The sequence below is a fragment of the Dromaius novaehollandiae genome, chromosome 8, assembly GCF_036370855.1.
Source record: "Dromaius novaehollandiae isolate bDroNov1 chromosome 8, bDroNov1.hap1, whole genome shotgun sequence".
In the NCBI taxonomy this organism is placed as follows: domain Eukaryota; kingdom Metazoa; phylum Chordata; class Aves; order Casuariiformes; family Dromaiidae; genus Dromaius; species Dromaius novaehollandiae.
In genome coordinates this window covers 24969240-24996151 of record NC_088105.1, presented here as the reverse complement: position 1 = coordinate 24996151, position 26912 = coordinate 24969240, and the positions used below count along the sequence as shown (strand labels likewise).

At 36.1% G+C, this 26912-nt stretch overlaps 1 protein-coding gene across 1 annotated transcript in view; it reads left to right on the top strand.

Moving 5' to 3' along the window:
• The window catches only part of HS2ST1 (heparan sulfate 2-O-sulfotransferase 1), a 91460-nt gene extending 69221 nt beyond the window's left edge, over positions 1-22239 (top strand). Inside the window, exons 2-7 of the mRNA XM_026116473.2 lie at positions 1718-1956; positions 8445-8530; positions 12211-12349; positions 15971-16068; positions 17352-17509; positions 19927-22239. Of these exons, the coding sequence (XP_025972258.2) occupies positions 1718-1956; positions 8445-8530; positions 12211-12349; positions 15971-16068; positions 17352-17509; positions 19927-20153 (947 nt within the window). The 3' untranslated portion in view covers positions 20154-22239. The remainder of the gene's footprint in view (positions 1-1717; positions 1957-8444; positions 8531-12210; positions 12350-15970; positions 16069-17351; positions 17510-19926) is intronic.
• Positions 22240-26912: the final 4673 nt, after the last annotated feature.

The window sequence follows — 26912 nt, the reverse complement described above, 5'->3', positions numbered from 1 at the left end:
ATAAAATTTTCATTGGTTTTATTTCAACCTCTTAAGATGGTGTTTAGTGTCCATGTAGCTTTGGGCAGCCAAGCGGTTCAGTGTGTCTCTACCTGATCCGATACTGGCAAGAAGGGGAGTTGTTGGTTGCTTTTCGTTGTAGCCATCTTCAGTTAGATGAAACCTGAGACAGTTGCCTCATCGCTTTCCAAAGCAGGAGGTTTGCCAGCAGTGATGGGAGAGGTAGCAAATGAGAAAGGAAGGAGCCAAAACTGTGACTGATGTAGTGGGGAGCAACAGATGTCATGTGGAAAATTGAGATGTACTCAATAAGCTTGTTCTACAAACATTTTCATACTGGTGTAGCTTAGTTATGGGGTGTGAGATACAAGCAGATGAGAGAGAGTTTAAACTTTGAAGCATTTCAGACAGATGGAAGTTTGTGGTTGAAGACAACTTATGTGGAATTCTAGGCTAGTGGTATTCACAGCTTAATGATTCTGTTTTAAAAGTGATTTTGTGTCTGAATTAAAGAGATGTGGTGAAAGAGAATAGGAGATGAGTTATAGGAAGCAAGAGAAGGAAAGACCAACAGCTGCTGTTGTCTCACAGGTGTGTAATCCAGAGTGTCACACCCTGTATGAGAACCTAATATGGAGAATTGCAGGCTAGTCTCGTGATGCCAAGTTCAGCTTGCGCTGTTGGCCAACACGGATTTCTTTAAGTACACTATTAAAAGTGGTATCATAATAAGTGAATCGGGAAAGGTGCTTTGACATCTGCATTATAAATCATATTAAACTATATACTTACCTAGAACAGAACAAAGACTTGTCTGAATTGGCACAAAGGATTTTGTATTCAACAGAAGAGAAAAAAAAAAAGTAATGCTATCATAGTCTGCTTCTTATTTTCCAAATAGGCTTTTAGCACTTAAAGGAGAGTTCAGTTACTCAGAATATCACCTTCTATATAAATGGAAAAATGGTTTGTTTACAAAGTACTCACCTTGGCAAAATGTGTCTTGTTTATAGCTTGTTTTTTCCATATTTTAACCTGTTTGATGTATTTCAGTACTCAGAGGTTAATTTTCACCTTAATGTTGACTGTTTCATAAGCATCTCTTGCTTCTGTTCTTCTCAAACTTTAAATTAATAAATCTAATTAGATTTTTGCAAAACCATTTATTGTAATGCTTTACACTTGGGGCATGTCTTAACTGGAATAAGAATAACATTCGTTTCATCTGAATTCCAGTGCCTCTAACACAATTAATTGACTAAACCTGTTAGTGATTCTACTGTTTTTGGAAAATTCATATTCTGTACTCAAATTTTCTTGAGTTATTCCTTTTATTGTAACTTTAAATAGTGGGTATTTATTTATTATTTGGGACTTATTAGAAAAGATGTCACTATTTGATAGTGCATTAGAGACTTTTCTTTAGGGACGATGGCTTTCAGTCATGTTAACATGAGTCATAGAATATGGTACATGTCCCCTAAGTACATTGTCTCCTAGTTGCTGCGTTCTGTGTCAGGCTAACTGACCTTTTATTATTCATGCACTTTATAGATTAAGTTTTGCTCTGTATGTGTCAGAATTATGTGACAGTAAGTGTTTCCTTTATTGCTAAGGAGGTATTGCTTTTCACCAAGTAGTCATTTGCATTCTAAGGTTTGAATTTCAAAATTGGCAATATTTACATTGAAATTTTTTTATCTGTCACCCTTAACAGAAAGGGCTATTGCAAGACACGAAGTCAGAGAAATAGAACAACGTCACACAGTAGATGGTCCCCGACAAGATGTGACAGTGGATGAAGAAGATGATGTGGTGATTATTTACAATAGAGTACCTAAAACTGCCAGCACATCTTTCACAAATATTGCCTATGATCTTTGTGCAAAGAATAAATATCATGTTCTACATATCAATACAACCAAAAATAATCCCGTTATGTCTCTGCAAGATCAGGTAAGCTGCTGCATTTGGGGTGTTTTTATTAAACAAGGAAAAAATAAAGAATAATTGTATGCTATTGCAAACATATGTGATCTGATAGAATTGGCTTTTATTACTTTACTTTACATTTTCCAAAATGAATGAATTTAAGCATAATTTTTACACTTTCTCTGTATGTGAGGAGAGCAGATGTTGTTTCATTAAGTAATAGGTTTAGGTTTTGCTGTGCCACTGGAAGTGGTAAGTATCTGTTTATAGGCCAAAAACTAAGCTTAAAAAGGAACAATTAGGGCACAAATTACCTCTGTTAAAACTGTATATAAAAGTTTGTTGTATTGTCATTTGTTTGTCTTTTGGCTGTGCAATAATGTTTGCCTGGCATCTCCCTTTGAAGCATATGCAGCCTTATGCGCTTTTCTCTCTGTATAGGCACTGTACCATGCCATTAGGGCTACACTGCTGTCTTCGGTACCAAAAATGATGAGTGATCAGTGCTCTCTGTCTCTTGGGTCCTGTGTGAAGATAATTCTGTGCTTCAAGTAGTTGTCATTTGTGTGTGTGTATTTTTTGGGGGTGTGTGGTGTGTTTTTTGTTTTGTTTATAATAATTCTCTGCTCTTGGTGAGTGCACATGCAGGGAACCCAAGTCAGAGGTCTAAAACTTCATTATGTCCACTGACCATAAAGCAGACATTGCCAAACTCTTGGGTACATATTACTGGCTGTATGCTGATCATCTTCAGATGATATGCAGCAGAAGCAGGAGCTGTTCTGCCTTGCAGCACACCTGCACAGAGGCGCCCCGCTCCTTCTGCTGTGTGCCTACAGGCAGAAGCAGCTTAGCGCAGCTGTAGTTCTGAAAAAAAAAAAAAAAAAAAAAACACACAGAAAGTACCTGGACCTCCCCTTGCAATTCAGTATGTGAGAGAGTGAGTGAGTGAGGTAGGGATCTTAGAGGAGGGTACACTGAGCTTGTGCTGGGATTTGGGATCTGTTTGGTGATAATGGGCCTGTGTCACTGTTGGGTTTCTGGAGTTGTGAAATTCCCTTCTTAAATATGCAGATGATAACACTAGTGACAGGAGTATCTGAGAAAACAGTGGGATAAGCATGAGGGTCCAGCTGTCTGTAGTTTCTTCTCAACAGTGGTAACTGGAAATGGCAAGGTCTTCTCTTAGTCTTATACTGATTTTCAAATGAGTTATGAACTGGTGTTATCCCTAGTTTGGACTGAACTTTAGGTCCAGTCATTCTGGACGCTTTCTGATTTGTCAGAAGTTGGGCATACATAGTACATAGGGTAGCCATCCCTATAATCCTGTCCACGGGGTAAAGCAAATACTAAAAAGCCATGCAGAGTGATTTCCAAAAGATTTAACAAGCCTGTGTCCGTTAATTAAAACTCCTGTTCAAGTCAGTCCCACTGCCTTTGCAACCACCGATTCTGTTTCTGTGAAGTTGTCTTTTTGAATGGTAATGGCCTGTCCAGAAGGATAGGAGAGCTTGGTGGTCAACATTTGGTGTAGGAGAGGTTGATGGTGTAGGTTGAACATAGGCACTTTTCTCACAACTTTGCCTTACATGTCTAGTTTGAGGTTACATTCAAATCAGATTTGTTCTTTACTGGCTTAGTTTTGTCTGAAGAACCTCTACCCCTCATTTTCCCCTGAATAATTTCCTGCTGAAAAATGAAAATCCACCAATGCTAAGCATGTCTACAACACTGGCAGTCCTACATTCAATTGATGCTATGCTATTGTCCAAGGTGGTAGATTGTGTTGTTTAATTAGATGATTGATATTCCTTCTCTTCAGTGGTCATTAACCGGGAAATGCTAATAATGAAAAAGCTTATATATTGCACAGTTGTTCAAAGAAGGGGTATTTATCTTTAGCATATCAAGATATGCTGCATATATGATCTGCAACTTGCCATTGCCCTAAAGTCACAACAGACATTTCCAGAGATGGCTAGGGACCTGAGTAGTAGTTGATACAGGTTTAATATTTCTGGGCTTGGATGTGCATGAGATATTCAGACTGCCACCTTCATCAGTACAGCTGAGTCGTGTGTTAAGTGTATGTGCACCAGGAGTAAAATATGTAAAATTTGTAAACATGTATGTAAAAAATATGTAAACAAATCTTAGAGGGAAAATTATTTTATCAGTGATACTCTTTCTTAAAAAAAAATCTCCCCGAGCAAGCTGAGGATTGTCTTGATCGGCCTGACATAAATAACTTTTTAAAAGAGCTATCCCTCTGTTATATGCTATTTCTGCTGTACTTATTCTGAACTATTGTAATCTTGTAATGGATTTCAAGTTCTCTGCCCATATGTTAAACCTTTACTTCTTGAATGCAATCTGAAAAAAACTACTGAAAATCCATTCCAAATATAAAACATATCTGCTTTTAGATAATCCAATAAAAGTCCCTAATGCATCCAATTTAGTTTCAGATGGAGATTTCTGCAGTAGCATTCCTTTCTTTTACTGCTCTTCTGAAAGCAATGTCCTGGTAACTGCCCCTCTTTTCACAGATTGGCCCTTTCTTTGTAGCAAGCTGAGTACCCTGTTGCATTTCTGACCTATAATAACAAAAATGCTTCAGTTGAAGTAAAGTAGCCATTTGATGGATTTTAGTTGTTGCCTGCATGTTTCAGTACTGATATTTTCTGTCCATATGAGTATGCCTTTGTGGATGGCTGCTTGGATAGCATTCCAGCCACATAAACCTTGGGTTTTTTGTTACATTGTGAATTTGTCATCTAACACATTTAAAACCAAATTAGTATTCTATCTTGCAGCATGTATTCTTGATAGAGTATTAGAAAAGGGGATATGAGAACACATTCTGCAAACTGTTCTTGTGAACATACAAAAGCTGCGGTACAATTATCCAGCATTTAACTATCTCAGCTTGTTGTTTTCTCTTCCTTGTTCTTTTCTTCTCCCACAATGTCTTGCTCCATTTTTCTCGAAAGAGCAACTTGAAAACACATGATCTTGCTTCTAGATCTGTTCTAGAGCAGTGGCCTTGCAGAGGATAGCATACTTGTACTGACTTTAGTAGTACATTTTTCCTCAACTGATCAGAGGCTGCAACGTCTCTGTTGACCTGCACTCTTTCTTGAAAGCTCCATCTTTTTTGTGGTTCAAAATGGAAAATTCTCATGTATCCTCTCCAGGCTGCCCTCATGATATGTATCCTTGCATCTCATGATATGTATCCTTGCATCTCTGATATACTTACCGCAAGGGTGAGGAACTGGCTGGGGGATCCCATTTTGGCCATCTTGTCATTTTTCTGGCCACAATAGTGCTTTGAATGATTTAGCATGAAACATGAATCATGTCACTATCATGACAACTTTCATAGCCTCTCCTGACTAGCATCTTGACCACAAACACTACTCATCAAACTGCTTCTATTCCATTTCATTGCTTTTCCTGATAAAGAAAGACAAAATGTATTTATAGTTTTAAGCCAGAGATTCAGCAAATGACAAGCAAACCTATAATATAAAAAAGTGGGACTTTTTCAGTGTCCAGAAGTCTGTGTGATACCAGGCCATAAGGGCAATGACCTTACCACCTTTGGTGGTAGGGGGTGTATGTGTGTTAAGACTGTAGAGAAGAGGGATTAATGGGAGTAATTGGTGGACAGAGGAAAAGTGATAGGTCAGAACATCACTTTGGTTTGCCCGCACAGATTCCCCAGGCTTTTTGCTCAGATTAGGTATTCTGGGATTTTTCCTTGTGGATCACTGTGACTTGTTTTAAATTCCAATTGTCCTAAAAACTGAATGTATTTAATTTACCCTTCCAGGACATCTTACGCCCCAAGTACATTTCATCTGATTTTTTAATTCAATGAAGCTCAGCTGATTTCTCACCTACTAAAGGTTGCAAAGCAACTTTGTAGCTGTTTCAAAGCACCATGAAACAGCTTCACAGCAATTCCATTCACATTTATCTGAACTTTTAAAATAACCTCAGATTTTATTCTGTTGAGTTCAGATAAAGAAGTTTGCTCAGTCTCTCGAAAGCTCCAGTATCTGCTAAGCCTGGAAAAAGAAAGGTAGAATTGATCATATTTAATAATAAGAAACAGCAAGCATTATTCATCTGTGCCCTAGAATGTCTGAATCCCGACTCATTAGGCTGTCTGTGACCTGGAACAATTTTGCTTTTTAGAATGCTGCCAATTATGAGAAGAGAAAAAAAACCTCTAGCATGCAGGCCAGTTACAGGTGTTAAAAACTTAAGAAATTCTCAGTGGCACAGCTTGTTGCTGGGCCATTTCTTAAGGATGTAAATGTCACAGCTGTCAGGCAAAACCTTCCTAGCCTTGTCTTAGCCTTAACAGCCAAATCAGGCAAGCTAATAAAAGGCTAAACATCCCATCAGGTCTCTGGTATACAAGTGAAATTTTAGTTTCATCTATAACAATCCTATGTTTATAAATGGTGATTTTTCTTAGAAGACAAAGACATTTTAAGACATAGGTGGATAGGGGAGATGGAAGGAGAATATATACTCTGCATTTACAGAACTTCTTTACCAGGTTAAAAAAACACATGTTCATAGCTAGGGCTCTCCATTGAATATATCTTGTCACTAATCTTTGAAAGGTATAGTCAATGAAAATGTAGTTTGTTTGAACAGTGTAGGCAGTACAACTGGATTCCAAGTCACATGGATGCGTTATCACTTTGTGTTGCACCCAGAAAGAGACAGGAAGCCAGCGCAGTTTACAGAACACAGTTGTATAACGTTTTGCAGTGTTTCTCAGATAGATTTGCCAGTTTTCATGTGCAGTATATGATTTAAATTGTGAAATGCTATAGCCTGTGATATTTTGTACTGTTGTGTGACTGCTGCCTGTTATTAAAAAGTAGTATCACTTTCTTTTACCTGAGAGTCCAAGAGCCGGTATTCAAGGAAGTTAAGTAAAGATAATGAACCTCTTCAAATCATAAGCAGAAAATTTTGCACATTTGAATAAACAGTAACAGGCCAGTCTTGCAAATATAAATCAACCAACGAAGATTTCAATTTCAGGTTTTCTGATACTCTCAATCCATTACACTTTACAAGATATTAGTGTGTTGTCTTGAGCTCTGAGACTTTTCTGATTCTTTCGTTTCACCTCAGTGTCTTTCTAGTTATCTGTTATTTATAAGGCAAAGATTTTGTTGATGTGCAGAGAATTTTACAGAGAGCAGTTGTAAATAAACCACTTTGTCCTGAATGTCTTCTACTCTTTAAAATTAAATTAGCAAAGGTTATCTGTTTCTTTGTAAAGCTGTACTTGTCATAAGACTAAAATGTTAGTCATTTGTATTTCTCTTTGTGCACTGTGAAAATGAAGTATTCTGTGATACTTCCATGTATTAGCATTACCAAAACCATTCTCTGTTGAACAGAGGTTTGTTATGGTATGATGTTTTGCAGTTTTCTATGCTTCAGTTGTAATACCTTGCTTGCTTTCCGAGTGATTTTTAAATGATTTTTAAGTGTGCTTTCCTATTATGTTAATAAACTATCTTCTCATTCTTAGCTTCAGAAATGGCATATCATTGCCATGCAGCTCAAGCAGTACAAATTTGTCATCTTTTCTTTATTATCCAATTCACTAGTTTTGAAATAACTTTCAGAGCTAAATGCTTTGATGTTAAAATATTCTGTTCATCTGATGAAGCCAAGCTATATCAGCATTTGCATGTCCCACTTAATTTCATCATACTTTCTGGTTCGGAGCGTGTGTCTGTTTGCTTTTGTTATCTTTGAAATGTAAAGCTATTCCTGTTTTTTGTGAAGGTTGCCAGGAGATGCTTTATCAGCCCGTGTTTAAGGGCTACTTCGTGCTTTAACGTGATCTTCCGAAAATTGCGCTGAGGTGGATGTTGGGCTTAAAAGTAACTATTCAAAGTGATACACTATAGACCTAATTTACACTGTATACATTTTAGAGAATTTGCATTGCATTTTGGAAAGGGGGAACAAATGAACCGTCAGAATTTGTTTCTTATGTCCCAGTACAACAGGTCTACAAATATACTTGCAAATCTGGTACATTTTAATGTGAAGGACTGATACAAGTCAGACAATTTCATCAAAGGCGTACTTGCATTTCTACTTATTCCTGAGGGAATTCTGCATTGCTTTCAAATTACAAATAAGGTGAAGTGACAAAAAAATTAAAAGTTTGTATTGATTGTATTTTTGTGGTAGTTTTGCTTGAATTGCCCTTCTGATTTCTGCATTATGCTTTTTATTAGTTTCTGATCATTAAATTGTGATGATCTAACATGAGTCATCTGTGTGCTTCCAGAAAAACCTACTTCAGTTGGTGAAAATTCTTTGGTAATATTCATAATAATAGACTTTCTCCTAATGCATTATCACGTTTTACTTATTGAACGGAAAGCACCGTTTAAGCAAAGCCTAATGTATTCCGGCTGTACAGAAACACTTTCTGCTGTCTACCTTTACAGGTCCGATTTGTGAAGAATGTGACTTCCTGGAAGGAAATGAAACCAGGATTTTACCATGGACATGTATCCTATTTGGATTTTGCAAAGTATGTTACCCGTGGATTTATCTGTTGAATAGCATAGTAGTTTTAAACAAGCTGCTGCTTGGATCCATCTGGGATATTACTGCCCTCTAGTGATAATAATCTGACAATCACTGCTAAGAAAATTTCAAACACTGAATTTTTCCTTCAGATGAGCAGTATTTGGTTTCACTTTTCAGTACAGTTTTGTCATGTCTTTTTGCACGATAACAAGTAGCAGAGTTCAATTTCAAAACTATTTGCATGCCAAGATTAGCATTCCTTGGCTGAATTACAGGACCGCTTTGCCTGAATATTGTAGCTTTTCTTACTGCGCGCTCATTGTTAGTGATTGCCTTCTCTATCTGGAATGTCTTAGGTCTCAAATATGCTTCATCTAAGAAGTAATACCACCCATCTCTTAAGTTACGTAGTTCTTTGCTTTCAGAGTATCTCTTTACAGTTTATCAAAATACTACAAGCTATTTTAAAACACTTATTTTTCTGGCCTAATATTCATTTGACTTGTAGTAAAAAGCATAGAAATAATTCTTGTAGACTTGAATCCAGCTACCTCTGGAATAGATTTAAAAGAAAATGAGGCAGAAATTCTCTCAGTGACTTCAAAGGTGCAGGATCATATCCATATTCCCTCTCCCATGTGTTTCTTTTCTTGATGGATTTAAGATCTTACTTTTGCTTCTGAATTTAAGGCTGTCATCCTCAGGAGCTCAGCCCTGTGAAACCTCCCCATTAACTAGAAAATCCGTTTTGCTTAAGGTGCTTACTAGGCAGTACTTCGTTCTAAACTTGCATCATGAAGGAAATGGTATAAAATTCGAAGTGGGTATTGATCCTTCAGATCTCAGGATCCTTTGTGCAAACAGTAGTAACTACTGCTTATACCTCTTGCTGCTGGTCAATCTGGAGTAATGTTATGCTTCTATGTATTAAAACACTTGATTTTATTGAGTTTTTTGTATGTAAGTATTTTTAATTGTTTAGTTATTGCTTTTAATGATTCATTCTGTTATATAGGCTAATTTTAAATTTTAGCTTTTTATTATAAAGAATTAAAAGAGGAAGTGAGAATTTCATAGGTTCCCAGAGTAGATTATATAATAGAAAATGCTAACTGCTACAGTAGTAGCTGGAAATTTCCAATAGCACCAAGTAAAAACTTCAGATTACAAAAGGTAACGGACAAGAGGTCTTAATTGCAAATAAGTAAATAAATGTATCAAATTTCATCAGCTTCCTTTCTGCCTTTTAAAATGCTACATTAATAAACCATTGAACTGAACCCCTATTGGAATAACAGCTTTCTGGAACAGCCAAGGTGAATGTTATTTTATATGTTATTCATTTCATAAAGCTGAAAATATTTTTACACACTGGAACTTTTTAAAATAATATAATTATTTTGCATCTAGAAAGGCATCTAAGCAATTTCACAGGTTTTACTCATCTGCATACTTCCCTCCAGGGCTGTGTTATCCTTGTGTTTGTTGCCTGTTACCCTTTCACCTAAATGACTAATTTTTTCCTCATAACAGATTGTTTTTTCATACTCGTGGTTTTCATTATTAAAATAATATATTGAGTACTCTGGTTGCACTTGGCATGGCCCAGCCTTTTAAAGCTGTGAGGTACGTCTTGTAGTGAACATTCTTGTAGCTGTGAAGTGTAAAATATCATATAAAAGTCTATTCCTGCTTTTTATATACAGATATCGGACTTAAGTTCACTGTAATATATCAGAAATGCCTCTTAAATTATGCTCAGGCTAAAAATACTGGATTCAATCAATGCCCTGTGGTATCGAAGGCAGGTTACTGTAACCCATCAACCTAGAAATAACAGTAATAAGTTTGATTTCCCTCCTGTCACATCCCCTCCCCATTTCTGATCCACCTTCATTCCCTAATTTTCTCATTCATAAATATTTGGGGGAAAAAATTCTTTATCTGATGTAATGTAATTACTGAATCATTATTGTTACATTATAATAATAAGTGGTTTATGTTATCGTAATTGAAGCTAGTGGTGCGAGCTGATGTGCAGTTCCATATGAATGTACAATCCTGCACAAACATTTCAAGGGCTTTATGTTTACTTAACCTGTGGATGCATATTTAGGCTATTGCTATCTCTAAATGGTTTGTTACAGCTTTCTACTGCACTTACAGTAGTGTCTGTAGAAGGGGACACATGAGCATGTCCTTGGCTCTTCAGTGGACCTGAAAGAGGGTGTAGTTCAAAGTTTCTGGACTTTGCATCAAAATGTTTGAAGCATTCATAAACTCCATTTTGTAAGCCTTGGGGGGGGGGGGGGGGAAGAGCTGTCACACAGGCAGTTGAGAGCAATGACTTTCTTAACTGCTATAGTTTGATTAATTGAAACTTTGCTGTCAGCATCTGAAGACTCAGTTGTTCTTTCTCTAGCTCTTCACAGTTTCTGTGTCTGTAGTGCTGGTCTTTTGCCAAAGTAATACCTTTTAATTATATTTTAACTTCCTCATTTCTGCTGTTTATTTTATTTATTATGTTTCTTTTCTTCACCTTTTCAACCTAAGATTCCTCATATGAGCAGTACATGGTATAAATTATCAAATGCTGCTTTAACAATAACTGTACTGCATCTTAAAATCATGGGCACTCTCTGTTTTAGCTAAGCTAGGAGGCTTAGATGATATTCTGTCAATACAGAACTCTTGCACAGTTTGACTGCATGTAAGCATAAGAGATCTTTTTTACAACTTCTGGCTTTACTCCAGGGCACTACACATTATCACAGTCTCCATTGTGGTATACCTTCTTTAATGTTTGAATACTGTATGTATTTTTTTGCCACAAAAATGTCTCAAAAGGAATAGAAAAAAATCAAAGAATCTATCGTAAAAGCTGTCTTTAACATGAACCATTGAAAGGTAGCATTTGTACAGAACAGTTTTAGCTGCTTAAGTCTTTCTCATACGTCCTGTGAGCTTATCGACACATTTTTTAATCAGACTTCAAGTTTGCACCACAGAAAATTTATGTTTCCTTAGGTAAATGTCTCCGGAAAAATTGCTGACCCCAAAAATGGCTAAATATAAGTATTTTATACCTTTAGATAGATAAATCAGTATGGCTTCAGATATTATCTGATGATCAGTATGCACAGCCATATGGAACCACTGCCAGTGCTGGATGGGCTCTGAGCTCTGGCTTCCTTGCAGCTCATGTCTCTGACAACAGGACACCTGGCAGGAAAACTGCCTGCATCCCTGCAGGGCACAGCGTAGAGGGCAGGAACGAGACACTGAGCTTTCTGGGTACCTACTTGGTATTAGTAAGTGGCTGCTAGACTAATGAAGGCATTTCTGCAGTCAGGATAATTGTGTAAACACTTCTGGCATCTATTGTGTGATATGTGACTTATACATAAGTGGGATGTTCTAAGGATAATCTGATATTTTATTTCACTAAAAAAAAATCAGTCCCGGAAATACTGAATTTGAATTGACTTACACATCCACACAATGCACTGGATACAGGGGTGGGAGAAAGCAGGCATTAAACTTCCTCTCATCAACAGCTTCTCTGTACACAGATTTCAGTTGTATCAATAGAGATAAGTTTGTAAGTACTAGATGAGAAGAGAAACTCTTTGATTTGACCTTGAAAATTTTGTTTTACTTTTTTTCCCTCCTTTACTTTAGATTTGGTGTTAAAAAGAAACCAATTTACATAAACGTCATAAGAGATCCTATAGAACGACTAGTTTCTTACTATTACTTTCTGCGCTTTGGAGATGATTACAGACCAGGGCTACGAAGGCGAAAACAGGGGGATAAAAAGGTAAAGTAGGCTCTATTTTTTTAATATGTATATTTTTTATATGTTATATATATTGTGTGTGTATATATATAGTATATATACATTACATATATATACATTACATATAAACTTACTGAAGTTAATGCTAGAACGATTTTAAAAATATGTCCTGATAAAAGCTGAATAGTTTTTGTATCAGTACTGGTGATGATGGTGGCTTCATAGCTTTTTGTTGGTGTCAGTACTGGACCAGAATGTAACATCAACTATGTTCTTTGTAGCCACATGAATTCATTTTATGTTGACATTTGTTTAAAAAAATTGTTTAAAAAAAAGTAAAGGTTTTTACATCCAAAGACATAAGTATCAAATTAAGCTTATCTTTCTGTGTCAGGAATCTGTATCGGTCCTTGTTGAAAACTAAGCTGGATACAGTTTATACCAAAACCTGTAGGACTGCTGATGTTTTAGCTTTAACATTTACTTCGTTTATTATTAGCAACTCAACTTCTTTCATTTTTTTAAATGCAAATGTTGCAATGGGGTTAATACATATAAAGAGTCCCCTTGAAAACTATGGAGTATGAATGATACGCCTCTATACTTCTTTCATACGTTTTAGGAGATTGGGAATAGTTCAGGTTAGCCTGTTTTAACCTCGATTACTATAACAGTTTCAGAGCTGCAGCCTCATCTAGGTGCCATAATATGTTTGTTCTAGGAGGTAGCTACACATTCGTTATAATGGTTTCCAGTAAGACATTTATTGGAGCATGTTGCCTTGGGCTTAGCCTAAATCAAGAAGAAAAGTAGAGTATTAACTATATGAATATAGTTTATATGAGTATAGTTGATGCAGGATGGAAGCTCTTATAACAATAAAGGGGTTTTTGTTCTTTACAGAGCCAAAAATCCTTTTCTTAAATTTCAGTGGCAGTATGTTCTCTTAAACTAAGTCTTTCATTTGAAAAACATTTGAAACTTAACATCGCATTTTGCTTATACCAAGAGACATTGAAAATTTAAGTAAGAAAAATCACACCGAATACAGCTTTAATTATGCAAATCTATAAACAACATTATAACAACTAATAAATTTGACTAATGATTTTTCCCTTCACCTCCCTGCCCCACCTCCTCCCCAAAAGGGTGGATTTTAAATATTGAAAAGAGACTATTTCTCTTTTCTTCCCAGCTTATACCCTCCTTCTCTGTTAGTAAGGTTTTGGCGCCATCTTCTGCTACTGTGTTCCAGTTTCTGTCCAGATGTCCTGCTGTATAGGTAGAGGAAAACTTCAGGCAGAACAGTAACTGAAAATATGGGTAAAAATGTATCTTCATAGACTTGCTACAGAGATAATGTGATGTCGTGGTATTATAAAGGCATTTTAAAAGAGAGATGGGATCTTGCCTTTTGTGACCTACTCTGTCCTTTGTCATAAGGAGCTTTATTTGGCCAGTGGAATTCTTTTCTGGTACAGATCTCACTGGGCTTCTAAGTCCAAGCTCTGTTTATAGGACTTAGTATTTTTTAAAACAAAAGTGTCATTTTAGTTTTGAATTATAATCTGAACAGACTTGTTAGGTAGTTACTGGGAAGCATTAAGCCAAAATGACCAATGCTGCTGCTCAGTAGACTGCACTTAGGTAGTAGCTCTAATTTGCTGGAAGAAGTTGAAGTCCATTCCAATTTATAATGTCCTAATGCATTACATTAACAGTTTTCTCTTTCTGTATTTATAGTGGTTTTCTTCATTTTGTCACTAATATGTCATTTTATTTAGGTTTCAGACATTAGTTGTCGTACAGATTTGACCTGTCCTGTTAGCATTTCTATTTTCCTTCAAGTGAAATTGATTTGCCAAGTTTTAGGGTTTCCTATGTTGTTTTTAAAAAATTTTTCCTTAGTATTTTAAGAAAATTGTTTGTATAAAGATGGTGTCTATAACACTGACTGATCCTAGACTATATTACAGTAGGTACCACAATAGCTCTTGAAGTAAAAAGTAGGGAGGGTAAAAAAAATGCAGTCTTGAGAACGGAAGTCAATTGTGCCGTCATTAAGTGGAGAGGAATATCAATGTTCTTTATACGCACATGCCTACCTCTCCGCCCACACCCATACCGCAGCACATATGTGGCAGAGTTCTTCATTCATACTGTATGTCCCAGTACTCTCAAAGTTTTGGGTAGCTTTGCTCCAAGAACAGAATCTGTAAGGACAAGTGTTTCTTGTGTTAAAATCCCTGGACAGAGCCATCAAGATATGTATGGAAAAGGAAGTAGAAGGAGGCCTGTCCTATTTCTTCTTATGTAGAAAATTACTTGCTTTCTTAAGTGTTTTAACTGTAAAATTTCCCCCAGGTATAACAGAAGAAATTTTTCCTTTGACAAATACCAGTTTACATTTAGTATGTATATTCACAAGTTGGGAGTAACTATATATACATATATATGTAGCCATATACATTTAGAACAATTTAGGTCTTAGGTAATGTTGTGCTGTAAAATACTCATGATGGACCAGTGCACAATTTCTCTAGAGAACTACAAAAACTAGGCATTTGTATGCTATATATCTCTAGAGTAGAAAAAGCATACAAATGTCTTGTTTTCCTAGTTAAAGAATCTGCATTTTTATCTGTGATAGGTAACGTGTATGAGGTACAGTAAAAGTGCCGTGTGGAACAAGACACCACCACCATTGGCCTGGTATCAATAAATTTTTCAGATTATCTCAGGAATTTCACCTCAGAATAAAAGCCAATCCTTTGTCCTTGTTCTAATGCAGAATAATTACACAAATGTATTTTCACTTTGGTTTGAACAGAAATTTTTTAGAATGTTTGTTCTGTATAATTAAAAGTGGTCTTTTAAGTTGGATGCAATCACTTATGTATTATAATAAAAAAAAATTCTGTCCCAGGTATATGGCTCATATCTTGACTAGAAATACAATAAATGCTTATTTTATGGTAACTGGGTAAAATATTTGTAAATTCTGTCCAATGCCAATGGAGGTTTTACTGTAACTGTATCATTGCAGTTGAAACTGTGCGTCGCTGCAGCTATCCATGCATGTAGAGTGATGTTTTATGAAATAGCCTATTACTCAGTGAAGCAACTTGCTTTCCCTTCTACTGACTGGAAGCCAAAAACAAATTAGCCTCTGAAATGGCAATTCTTTGTTGTAATATTTAAAGGTAGTAGAACATTGTGCATTTTGTTCTAGATGAATCAATGTCCTGTGGGAAAGATCCAGTTGTTCCTGTATTGCACAAGTGCTAATGGCATTTGACACTATATCGGTAGTGACTTCTTTTTTAAGGCAAACAATGATATCAGCGCTTTTTGATTGTTTTTCACTTATTTTAACATAACCTTTGTCAGGGGCTTAGGTAAGATCAAATTGTTGATTAGTTCTAATCATAAAAGACTGTCAAAATACTGTTTTAGTTGAGACAAATAGGTCCTCCTAATAAAACATTGTGAAAGCAAAACTTGGAAAAAAAATTACATTTTTTTTTCTTTCTCACATCATGTGTTTTTTCTGTCCCTACTGCATTTAACAACTAACCAGGTTAAGACCTTTGATATATACAGTGGACTTGAAAGCTCAGCTCAATTTTGTCTCTGTTCCAGACCTTTGATGAATGCGTAGCAGCCGGAGGTTCAGACTGTGCTCCAGAGAAACTTTGGCTTCAAATTCCCTTCTTCTGTGGCCACAGCTCGGAATGCTGGTAGGGAGATACATTTGGGTTAAGTTGTTAATCAAGTATATTATCACGGAAATCTAAATTTAACAAGCATGAGGGCCTGAATAAAAGGTAGGAGCTGGTACTTTACTAATAAGTATTTTTCTGAAAATGCTTTGAAAAACACTTTATTGAAACAGTCTTGCAGTTGTTTAACCAACAGTATGGTAGGATACTGTGCAGGTATACCAGCAGTGCTCTGAGAGAAAACAGATGTTTTCACTTTTAAAAATAATTTTTATAGATTCAGAGTCTTGTCATTTTTTTTGTTAGGACAGGCTGTGATATCTGTTTGTCTGAATGGAGATATTTGATTCAAGCTCCTACGGTTTCTGTGGAAAATAAAATATTCAAGATGGGGATAAGTTTATCTTAAACTTTTGTTAGACATCTAGTAATCAATGATATTTAGCAGAAAGTGAAACAAAAGCAAGTAGTGTCCCTCAGTCAATGTTGCATATTTTATAAGAAAGGCACAGTTTTAAAGAACTGTAGTAAATTATGCTTTGGAAACTGCTTATTCACTTAAAACAATTACATTCCAGTGTTGCATAATGGAGAATGCTATACCAAAAAAAAAACAAAAAAACACAGGTGATTTGAAAAATTCTGAGTGAAGGCAGGGGGAATTATTTGTCAAGGCTACTGTTTATTCAAACATAATTTAAGTGTAAGCAAAGCAAATGACTACTTGCGAGCTTCTGTTTCAGACCTATCTACACCTGGGCCAGGTGGGGAAGCAGAGAACTCTGCACCTATCTCCTCACCCTGTCTAGAGCTATAAAAAGGAGGAAGAAAAAAATTGAGCTTAATTTCTTTTTATTGTTCAGAAGGGCAGTCCTCCCCATTAACTGCAATGACTTCCAACTATGGAATTATGCTTGTAGGACACACAAGAGGAAGTTGTATTCTCACCAGAGCCCTTTCTGATATCTAATGTGAAAGTGGAGAATCTCAGTATGGACTCAGAAAATGTAAACCCTCCAGCAATTGCATTAATAAAGGCAGTAACCATATACATATAACCATAAGTTTTTTCATGGAGAAGTTATTAGCACAAAGTTGTTTTGAGTAGCCTTGAAAAGAGATGTTAGATACAAATACAGATGACAGAAGTTGGAGAGGTAAACTAAGTTAGAAATGGTTATAACTTAAAATGAGTCTTGACTTTCCTATACAAGGGTCATGTTGCAAAGTAATCTCCATGTAGGGACCAAGGATTGTTGGCTGACATCAGAATTTGGTTTAATTGTTCTCTTTCACTTTAGGAATGTGGGAAGCAGATGGGCTTTGGAACAAGCCAAGTACAATCTGATTAATGAGTACTTCCTGGTGGGAGTTACTGAAGAGCTTGAAGACTTTATCATGTTATTGGAGGCAGCATTGCCTCGGTTCTTCAGAGGTGCTACAGAACTGTATCGAACAGGTACTTAAATAGTTGATTTCTGTTGATTATCCTTCTCTCACTTTTTTTAAGTGTGAATTCTTTATACCTAGATGGTTAGCTTTGAGTCTCTGCCAGATTTTCCTCTCGGGTGACTGATGTTACTGTGGAAGAAACACACTCTCTAAAAGACTCTTAATACCAGTTTTGGAGGGCAGCCCAAGGATCTTATTGCCCTCCACATACTGCAGACTTTTGAGGTTGTGGTAAAGGCAGATATGCCACACTTAAAAATTACCATAAGCTCAAAATATGTATTCAGCAAATTGGAGTAGGTCTTTATCAGAACTTTTTTGGAAGTTATCTCAAGGGCTCTGGTTTTGTATAGTGGCTGATAGGGGGTCAATTTCTGTTCTTTCTGAAGCCCTGTTGAAATTAACGGTACTTGATACAAAAAACCTTTGACTTGCATGGACTTTGTACAGAAAGAGCTCAGCTCATCTGCACTTGTATTCAAAATTTAGTTCTTAGGGTGACAGAATGGAGGAAAAATGAGGTTTAAACAAAAGCACGGAAACTCTTTTGGTCAGATGGCTTCCTTAAATTTGCTTTTGTCACAATGATTTCAAAAATTGAAGTAAGTATTCTTTAGCTCTGGCACTTTTAAAATCAGACACAAATAATACAAAAGAAATTTTGAAGACTGCCTCGGGTAACTTAGAAATTCTGACTCAGTATAGCAAATTATATTTTAACTAATATCAACACATAACAAGCAAACTCATATGTCCTTAGCTGTGGAAGTTATCAGAAAAAGTTCTGCATGTGCTTTTCAGAAGCAATGAAGGTAGTGGTGTTTTTGTGTAGAACTGTAAGGTTGCTGTTATGCTGTGTGGATCATACGAATTTGGGGTCAGACTGAAGATCCATATCTGGTCTGTAGCAGTGGCCAATGCTAGATGTCAGTGGAAGTGTGTAGGAATAGGGCAAGGGTATGATAGTCATCACTGCGTATCATCAGTTCCCAACAGTGAGTGAAATGCACTTTAGGGGATAGCTTTGTTTTTTTCCACTCATTGACTTTTAAAAAAGTTATATAAAATGGCCACAGCATCCTGTGACAAGAAGTTCCACAATTAAGCTGAAAAAAGCATACAGTTTAGTATGAAAATAACATGCTTATGTCTTGAACCTGTTATCTTGTTTCATTTAAGGACCCTGGTTCTTCTATTAAGAGTTTGAGATCAATAATTCTCAATTAATCTTCTTCAAGCTACTCCTAGCTTATGGACTGCATTATTTTCACCTTTTATCACTTGTTTTCTGGGCTGAAGAATTCTAATCCAAGTCCTTCATCTGTGGAATCTTTGTTCACTTTTATTGCCTTTCTCTGTTCATTTTCTAGCACACAGGACACTGTCCTTCATGCAGTATTTGACATTCAGGTTCACCGTGGATTTATCTGGTGATATTATGTTGTTTTCTGTTTTTATTTTCAGTTCCTTTCCTGCAGGTGTTTGCTGGTTTGTCTGTAATAGCAGCCAAGAGATTATTTTTCAAAGACAGAAAAGTTTCCTTCTCCTAAGAGTATACAATTTCAGTATGCTAAATCTAGCATACTGCCTTGGAAGGCAGGAAGGTGTTCGTTCTGAGTCTGCAAATGTGTTACGTTGGAGGTGCATTAAAATTTTTGAGACATGCAACCTCTCAGTATTTTAGTTTGGAGGTTTTGTCTTATGTTTAGCAAAAAGTCCAGATTTTTTCCTTCCTATACTTAAGTCTTACCTCTGCAAGGTCTTTTCCCTTCCTCAAACCATTGGATTACTTGGTATACAAAGGTCCAAGTACACGTTTATCTTTCTGGGTTCATAATAAGACATCTGTCATATAAATAATAGCTCAGTTTCCAGGAGCTGACTATGCAACCTAGCAGGGCTTCTGTCTGCAAACGGGAGAAATGGGGCTGATGTATAGAGCCTACATATGTAATACTGACACATTTAATATAAAAGCACTAGATATCACATCTTAGGGAAGATATTGTCATCACTTTAGTCGTATGTATCTCATGGAAGAGGTCTCTGGCTCTGCAGTTTGTAAAATTCTTAACACTTAATATCCAGATTAACATCTAAATAATTAATTTTTAAAGACCAGTCTAGCTCCAAGTACATTATGTGGAGTAATTTGTTCCTTAAATGAAGTGTTCATTCCTTGGGTTTATTAGAGTAAGGAGAAAGAACTGAAAGAACTGATGCAAAAATGCATTAACATTTAGTGAGAGAGACTGCAATTTTCCAATCCCGCATGTTAAATTAATGAATTCTGGATTAAGTTCTGTCACTTCTAATGCAGTTTATCAACATGCTGAGAGTAGAAAACTGTAAATAAAAGAACTGTACATGTTTTTTAATCACATGAACTTTAAAATGAAGTTATTGCTTTCATTTTACATTTAGGAAAGAAGTCTCATCTTAGGAAAACAACTGAGAAAAAACTTCCTACAAAAGAAACTATTGCCAAGCTACAACAGTCTGAAATCTGGAAAATGGAGAATGAGTTCTATGAATTTGCACTGGAGCAATTTCAGTTTGTCAGAGCACATGCAGTTCGGGAAAAAGATGGAGAGTTGTATATTCTGGCTCAAAACTTTTTCTATGAGAAGATTTATCCTAAATCAAACTAAGAACACAATACTGTTAGCTTAATGGACCTAAACCTTTGGTCACATCATCATCTTAGTCCACAGCCGTGGAAGCTAGATTGCTAGTAGACCTCCAAGGCATTTCTCTATAGATCTGAGAAAAATGGGCTGTGGACCACCTCCAGGGCATTGGATACTGACTAACTATGTTGGTAATCCAGAAGCAAAAGCTTCCTTTTATCTAACTAATATTTTCAGTGGGAGTTAATACCCTTTACCTGAAGAAATCTACACTTTAATTTGCAGCAATTAACCGCACAGCAGTTCTAGTTGAAAATATAAACAAACAAAAATGCTTCTGTTAATGCTCTTTCTAATTTTCAGAGCAATTTATTTTCATTTATACTTCTGTGAAGAGGAAATCATTTTTTTCCCAGCTTTCAACGTGGAAATTTTGGTTGTATACAATATGAGTAGTGTTAATAACCAGTTGACATCTATGCTTTGTTTTTGTGAATCATGTCACATGATATTAATTGGGATGGTTAATCATGTTCTGCTGAGAAATGCTGCTGCTGCTGGAATTGCCCATATTTATATATGTGGTTTTATTAAAAAATTACAACTGATCATTAGTGTTAAAACATCATTTCCACGTTAGTATTGTAAAAAGTTAAAAGAATGGGGTTTGGGTTTTATTTTTTTTATCCCCACAACCACTGACTGAGGTTGGGAAAACTCTACGAAGAAAGTTGGGATTGTCTGCGGTTTTAGTTGATGCTTACACATTGGTAGAAAAATAGTCAATTCGGTATCAAGTTTCTCCATGGATTCTTTGTAATAATTGTAAGCTGAGGTATTGGTGAATCCATATTATGACTCCATTAGTGAGCTGTGGTATGGTTAGGGTTTTCCTACTTCTCTACTTTTACCTGTAGAATATTTTTACTAAGGTGCTTTATAATGTGTTTTAAAGCATTGCATTTACAAAAGGAGAAAAATGCTGTAAATATTGCTTATTTTATGTATTTGGACCAAAAGGTTTAAAGTAACTAGTTTAAAGTGTTTTTGCACCAGTTTTGTTACATGTGAAGTAAAAAACATCACATCGACTTCCTGGTTGAGTTAACTGTTGGACATGGCTGAAATGCACTTCAGTGACCTCAATGACTTTAATACTAGAATATTGTCCAGGGATTCTCTTTACAGAAATGTAGTCTTCATCCTTTTATTATGTTAAGAGGAAAAGAAGAAAAATGTAATGTGTAGTCTGGTTGAGAAAGATACAGTGAACTTGACATAATTGTATTTATGTAACTGCCTTATGTGACTATTGTAAATTTGTGAGTTGCCATTATTAACAATGTGAAACACCTGGTAGATTAAGTAAATTGAGATTTGAGAACAGATGTTTGGAGTCACTGCCTTATAGCAAATGGCAGTGGAGAACTACAAGAATTTGTTTCCTATTGAATTTTCTTAAAGATCTGAGTAGTTACACATCTTACACCTGCCTTTTCTTAAAGTGCTTTTCACAAGGTTTGTTGGGGGAAGTCACTGAACAGACAAAGAATGTTGGTAAAGGTTTAAATTCCTAAGGAATGATGCTAAAGGCTTAGCTTAAAATTACCAAGTGGAGTTTCTTTAACCAGTTTGTTCTTGTAATGAAAACAAAGGAAATGGAAAATGGTCTGTGAACTGGATGTTTGCAGCCAAAAGCAACAGTCCAATTACAGACAGGATAATGAGAGACTATCAAGTACATCTTGCGTTTTCTTTCGGTTTTTTGACCTGCCTCTTTGAATTTTAAAAATAGATCTCTCTTTGTTCTTCTTGAATAAGCAGGGAAGTTCCTCCTGGTAGCTTACTGTTTATATAGCATGAACCACACATAAGATTTCCTGTTCTAGTTATTGTCTATTGACATCATTAATAATGCCAACATGTTTGGGAATAGGATGTGTTAGTTCACACATGAGGACATGTTTTCTACTAAACAAAAGAACTGAAATATTGTAGAGTTGTACGCAAGTAGTAGCTACTGGGGTTTTCAAAATTTCCATAACAAAGCAGTAATTTTTTGAAATGAAATGAATATTTATAGTCCCAATAAAGATTCTCCACTAGGTGACAGTTTTATGTTAGATTTTATTTTGACTATATTGTCTGTCTTCAGTATAATTTGGATCAGTTTACTTTCTTGAGTTTCCTTCAAAATTTTCAGAGGAAAAGCAATTCTAAACAAAGAGTTTACTATGTGAAAACATGAAATATTCATCTAACTAATGAAATAGGTGTCTAGACATAAATGCTTCTGTATTGACAAGAAAACAATGGGTGAAACTTCTGATTTCAGGAGGACCTACAAGAAACCTTTTCTATTCTGTAAGCAATTTTTAAAGCTATATTTCTTTTTTTGTCCAGGATTTAAAACTTCTGAACCATGAGTGAGTCTTCAGTAACAAAAATACAGAAAGATGCATTTTTCTAACCTTCAGAAGAGCAATATATTTTTCGTAGTTCATATAGGGGGAAAAAAACTTTTATTTAACCAGATAGTATCAGTTCCTGTTCTTTGTTGTGAACTGACAGGATTGAGACTGGTGATACAAAGATGAAGAACAGTGTAGAAATAATTTTAAAAATGCCAGCTTCAATTGGAGAAATACACGTTCTAGATGTACTCTGCAAATGTTACTGTCTCTAAAACAGGGAAGGAATCAAGCCTGTCTGCTTGTATATCTAGTGCAACTATTAAGTCAACTGCGAACATTTTAGAATCCTTTGAATTAAGAACTATCCAGTTTTGATTTCCTAAAAGCAGAGAGTTTAGGAAAAGGAGGAGCTTTACAGTTTTTTAATAACCTGCTCTTTTCATCTTCTATTCAGAAATGGAAACAATCCAAATTGTTGGTATTAAAAATGTTTTACAGTATATAAACAGAATTTGTCTTGTGTATTTTCCCTTAATGAGTACTACTGAAAAGCAGCAATATGTGGAATTTTGTTGTTGCAAGTTGTGTGATCAGTAAACTTACTATACAGCCTCCTGAGCTCAGATCTTGCAGCTGAAGTCACTGTAGTCTCTGCAGAGGAGACCTGTAACAAATAGATTTGCTTTTTTGTGGGGTAAGTTAGTTTGAAAGGTGCTGAAATGCTCATATATATGGTTGAGAGTAGATTTTGGTACCCTGTTCTGTCCTCTTGCACAAAATTAGCGCTGAGATTTTGTGCAAAACTCTAGCCCTGTTGAAACTCTTGATGTCAGCATAACAGCGCTAGGTCCAGCTGTGCTGGCAACTACATAGCCATAACCATGGCACTGTGCCTGGAGCACTGGTGATGCCCCAGGCAGTGCTGGCAAGAGAGCAACAGCGTTCGTAGTTCCTTCCCATGATAATTCTGCATCCTCGCAACAAGCATTTCACTCTTATTTTGTTAATCTGTTCTGTAAGCCGACAGAGCGCTAGGGTGTGGAGTGGCCTGCCTGTACATTCCAGCTTGCTCTGTGTTTATTTTCACACAGTCTCTTTATTAATGGTACCCAGATCGTGGCTTGATTTTAAACAGGTGTGAAAATTTGTGGCCATAGAATATGGCAAAAGTGGAAGCAGTCGGTCCTGGTCATTTGAAATGCCTTTTCTGGATACTTAGCATTTCTGTAGATACTTCACTACTTCTGCTTTCCAGGAAGACATGTTTGCTTCTTAATGATTTCAGAATTTGTTTATCAGGAAAAATTCAGTTATTTTCTGATATAATTCTGTTAAAATTTTCCATTAAGCTTACCTGGTGTTGCTAAACATGTATATGACAAAAGGTGTATGGATGATGCTGTCTAAACTGTGCTGTTTAAGCAGTCCGTTGAAAAACCTGATTCAAATGCACTGCCAATTTAGCTCTTCAAAACTGGAGCATATTTTATGACTACTAGAGATTAGACTTAAGGAAACTGTAATGGATGCTTAGTTGCGTGGATACATCCTTTACTATAAGCCTATGCAACTATGTAATCTTTGCAGCAGTATTTATAAAAAGAGCCCTCTTTGTGAAGACTTTCCTGGAACATAATTATAAATGTTTAGACACTTGCACTGTCTTACACTTACATCAGCAGCTTTCTGTAGCTTCTGTAAAAAGAGGCAGGTTTGTGAGCGTTTCTAAAGCAGTACTGAATGTAATTTTGAAAAACATGGATTGTGCTTCATGACTTTTTTCTTTTTAAATACACACACAGCTAAATAGTGCCTTTTTTCCTCACAATCCATGTTGAAGATGCTTGCTCCCACTCACCCTCCGTAAATTGATTCATTTGTGCAATACTATTCTAACTTGAAACCATTTTGTCACAGCTGTTTGAGAAATAATCTCCATTCTTCCTTCCTATGCTGCCAGCTTTCTGTTGTTGAAGTGTTTCAGTTGATTACCTAATGCAAATGCTATAAAATAAAACACCCAGTGGGAAGGGGAAAAAAAAAGTCTGGTGTCCTGTCTTAATATTTGCATGTCACATTCACATTAAATGATCTTTTTCTAGAAGGTGGTGATATGCAATATTGTGAACTTCATTTCAGCTATTGTGTTTTTGGAGGGGAGGGGTGAGTTGCAGTGTGGTTCATCTGTAATAATTTCATAGAGCTATAACCAAATATAATTTATAAGCCTTTAGAATTTGCATTGGGCTTTCTAGTCAGAAATGTAATAAATTTATACTGCGTATACACTGTACTGGAAGTGTCAAGGAAAAAAAGTTCTGTAATATTAAAACTAAGATTTGTAAGAATGAAAAATTGGCCTTAAAACAATGAATTGATATGCACGTGCATCTCTGCCTGAGAGAACAAATGACATGTGACAGATTACTGTGGCACTAGAAAATGCTCAGTTACTACAGTGATGTGTGGTATAAGAACTCAGGTGGAATAGAAATGTGGTTTGCAGTTGTAAGCAGCACTTAAAACAAGAAAATATCCAGCAAGCATTGGTATGATACTCTCAATGTAGGGCTTCTGGTGCACACTGTGAACGCTATGCTACAAACGCTCCCAGATGCATGCGCTGCGGAGCTGGCTGGTCAGTTGTCTGCCCCAGCCATGCACTGACTTGAAGTTTGTAATGCAATAGTTCCTTAATGCAATAGTCAGCCTTGATAATTAGGAACTCCTGCGCAGTTTTTCAGCAACTTTCACTTGAGGGTTGTGCTGGTTTTTAAATCCCACTCTCACTGGCAAGTAGACCATCACTGGAAGTGATAGGTGCGATTGCTGGGTAGGAAACCAAGTCTCTCTGCTTAAAACAGAGGGGGAAGTTGAGGAAAAATTGCATGGCCTGTAAAAAGGTACAAAGGCTTCCTAAAGTCACTATGCCTCTTCCTGAAATGGTGTAGTGAACAAAATGACAGCCAAAAAAGTTACAATACCGAATATGTCCTATTTAAAATGACAGTAGCTTCTACTGTGAAAGAGAAAATGCCTGTAGTTTTGCAGATAAGTGCTAATTACTAGTAGAATCTTTTTTTAAACTGATGCTGCCATTGCACAGGTAATTCATCTCTTCCATTGCAATTTATAGAAGGGATGAGGAAGAAGGGAAAGTTGTTTTTTCAAATCTAGGGTTTTTTGCAGGTCCTGCATTTTCATTTTATTTGTCTGAATCTTGCATTTGATTTCAGTATAATTTCCTTCTTAATAAAATACAAGAAGTTGTTAGTGAATGTCAAGGCAATGTCCAGATGTTTTTTCCAAGCACAAGTCCCCTGCTATGACCTCCCCCCAACTTCATTACCACATAACACAGATGTGGCAACTTTCAATAAGAGCTAATTTAAAGGACTAATAATACTTGTTATTAAAAAAAAACCTCCACAAAGAACACCTGTGGCCTAAAATGAAGGCTTTGAGACCTTTCACCTTGTCATAATAACCAACTGCATCCTCATAAAAATGGAAAATACTGTGATAAACATTTTCTGCGCATTTTCTATGTGTTTGCAAGGCTTATCCTGAATATCACACTCAATTTGCTGTGTACATAGGCATTAACTTCTCATAATAAACATAGATGTCAAAGTAATTGCACAGAGAACTACCCATCCTCATTAAAAAAAAAAAGATCTCACAACAAAATAAAATGGTGATTCTTGGGAGTTGTGGTTATAGTTCAAATATACAGGCGTCACGTTCATCTGATCTTTTAAGAAATGGTTGACTACCTTGCTATATATGCTCATGGATTGTTTCACCCCACTGTTGGTATGAACTCATCTGTTTTTCAACTGAAAAAGTATTGTATTTCAAATGTATATTCAGTGTTAATAAGGAAAACCGCTTTTCTATTTTGAGAGAGAAACATGCCTAATTTGGTCTGGTATTTTAAATGCTCTAATGCAACCAGAGCTGCTGCATTTGATGCAGTGGTTGTTGGAATATATTATGAAATGTCTCTTTACCAAAAAAAGAAAAAAATGAGTCTAGAGAATAATGATCTTCTGGCCCTAAAGACATTATTGTCTCGACACATATTGATTGCCGTTTTCAGCACAGAATAGAATTTGGCATCCTTAATCTCCTTTATTTAGATTTTAATAACTTTTAAAATGTTGTGTGACATGGAGAATTGGCAAAGGGGTAAGGAATGCTTTACTGTTGGAGACTTAGTCTTAAAGCCAGCCTTTAAGACATCTCATTGCAGTGTGCAATGATGAGTGAATATATGGGCAAAATTCTGCTCTATAAAGCAATCAGCACTGTAGTACAGTATATATATGCATGTCTGCAGATAGTAGGTAACGGATGCGGAAAT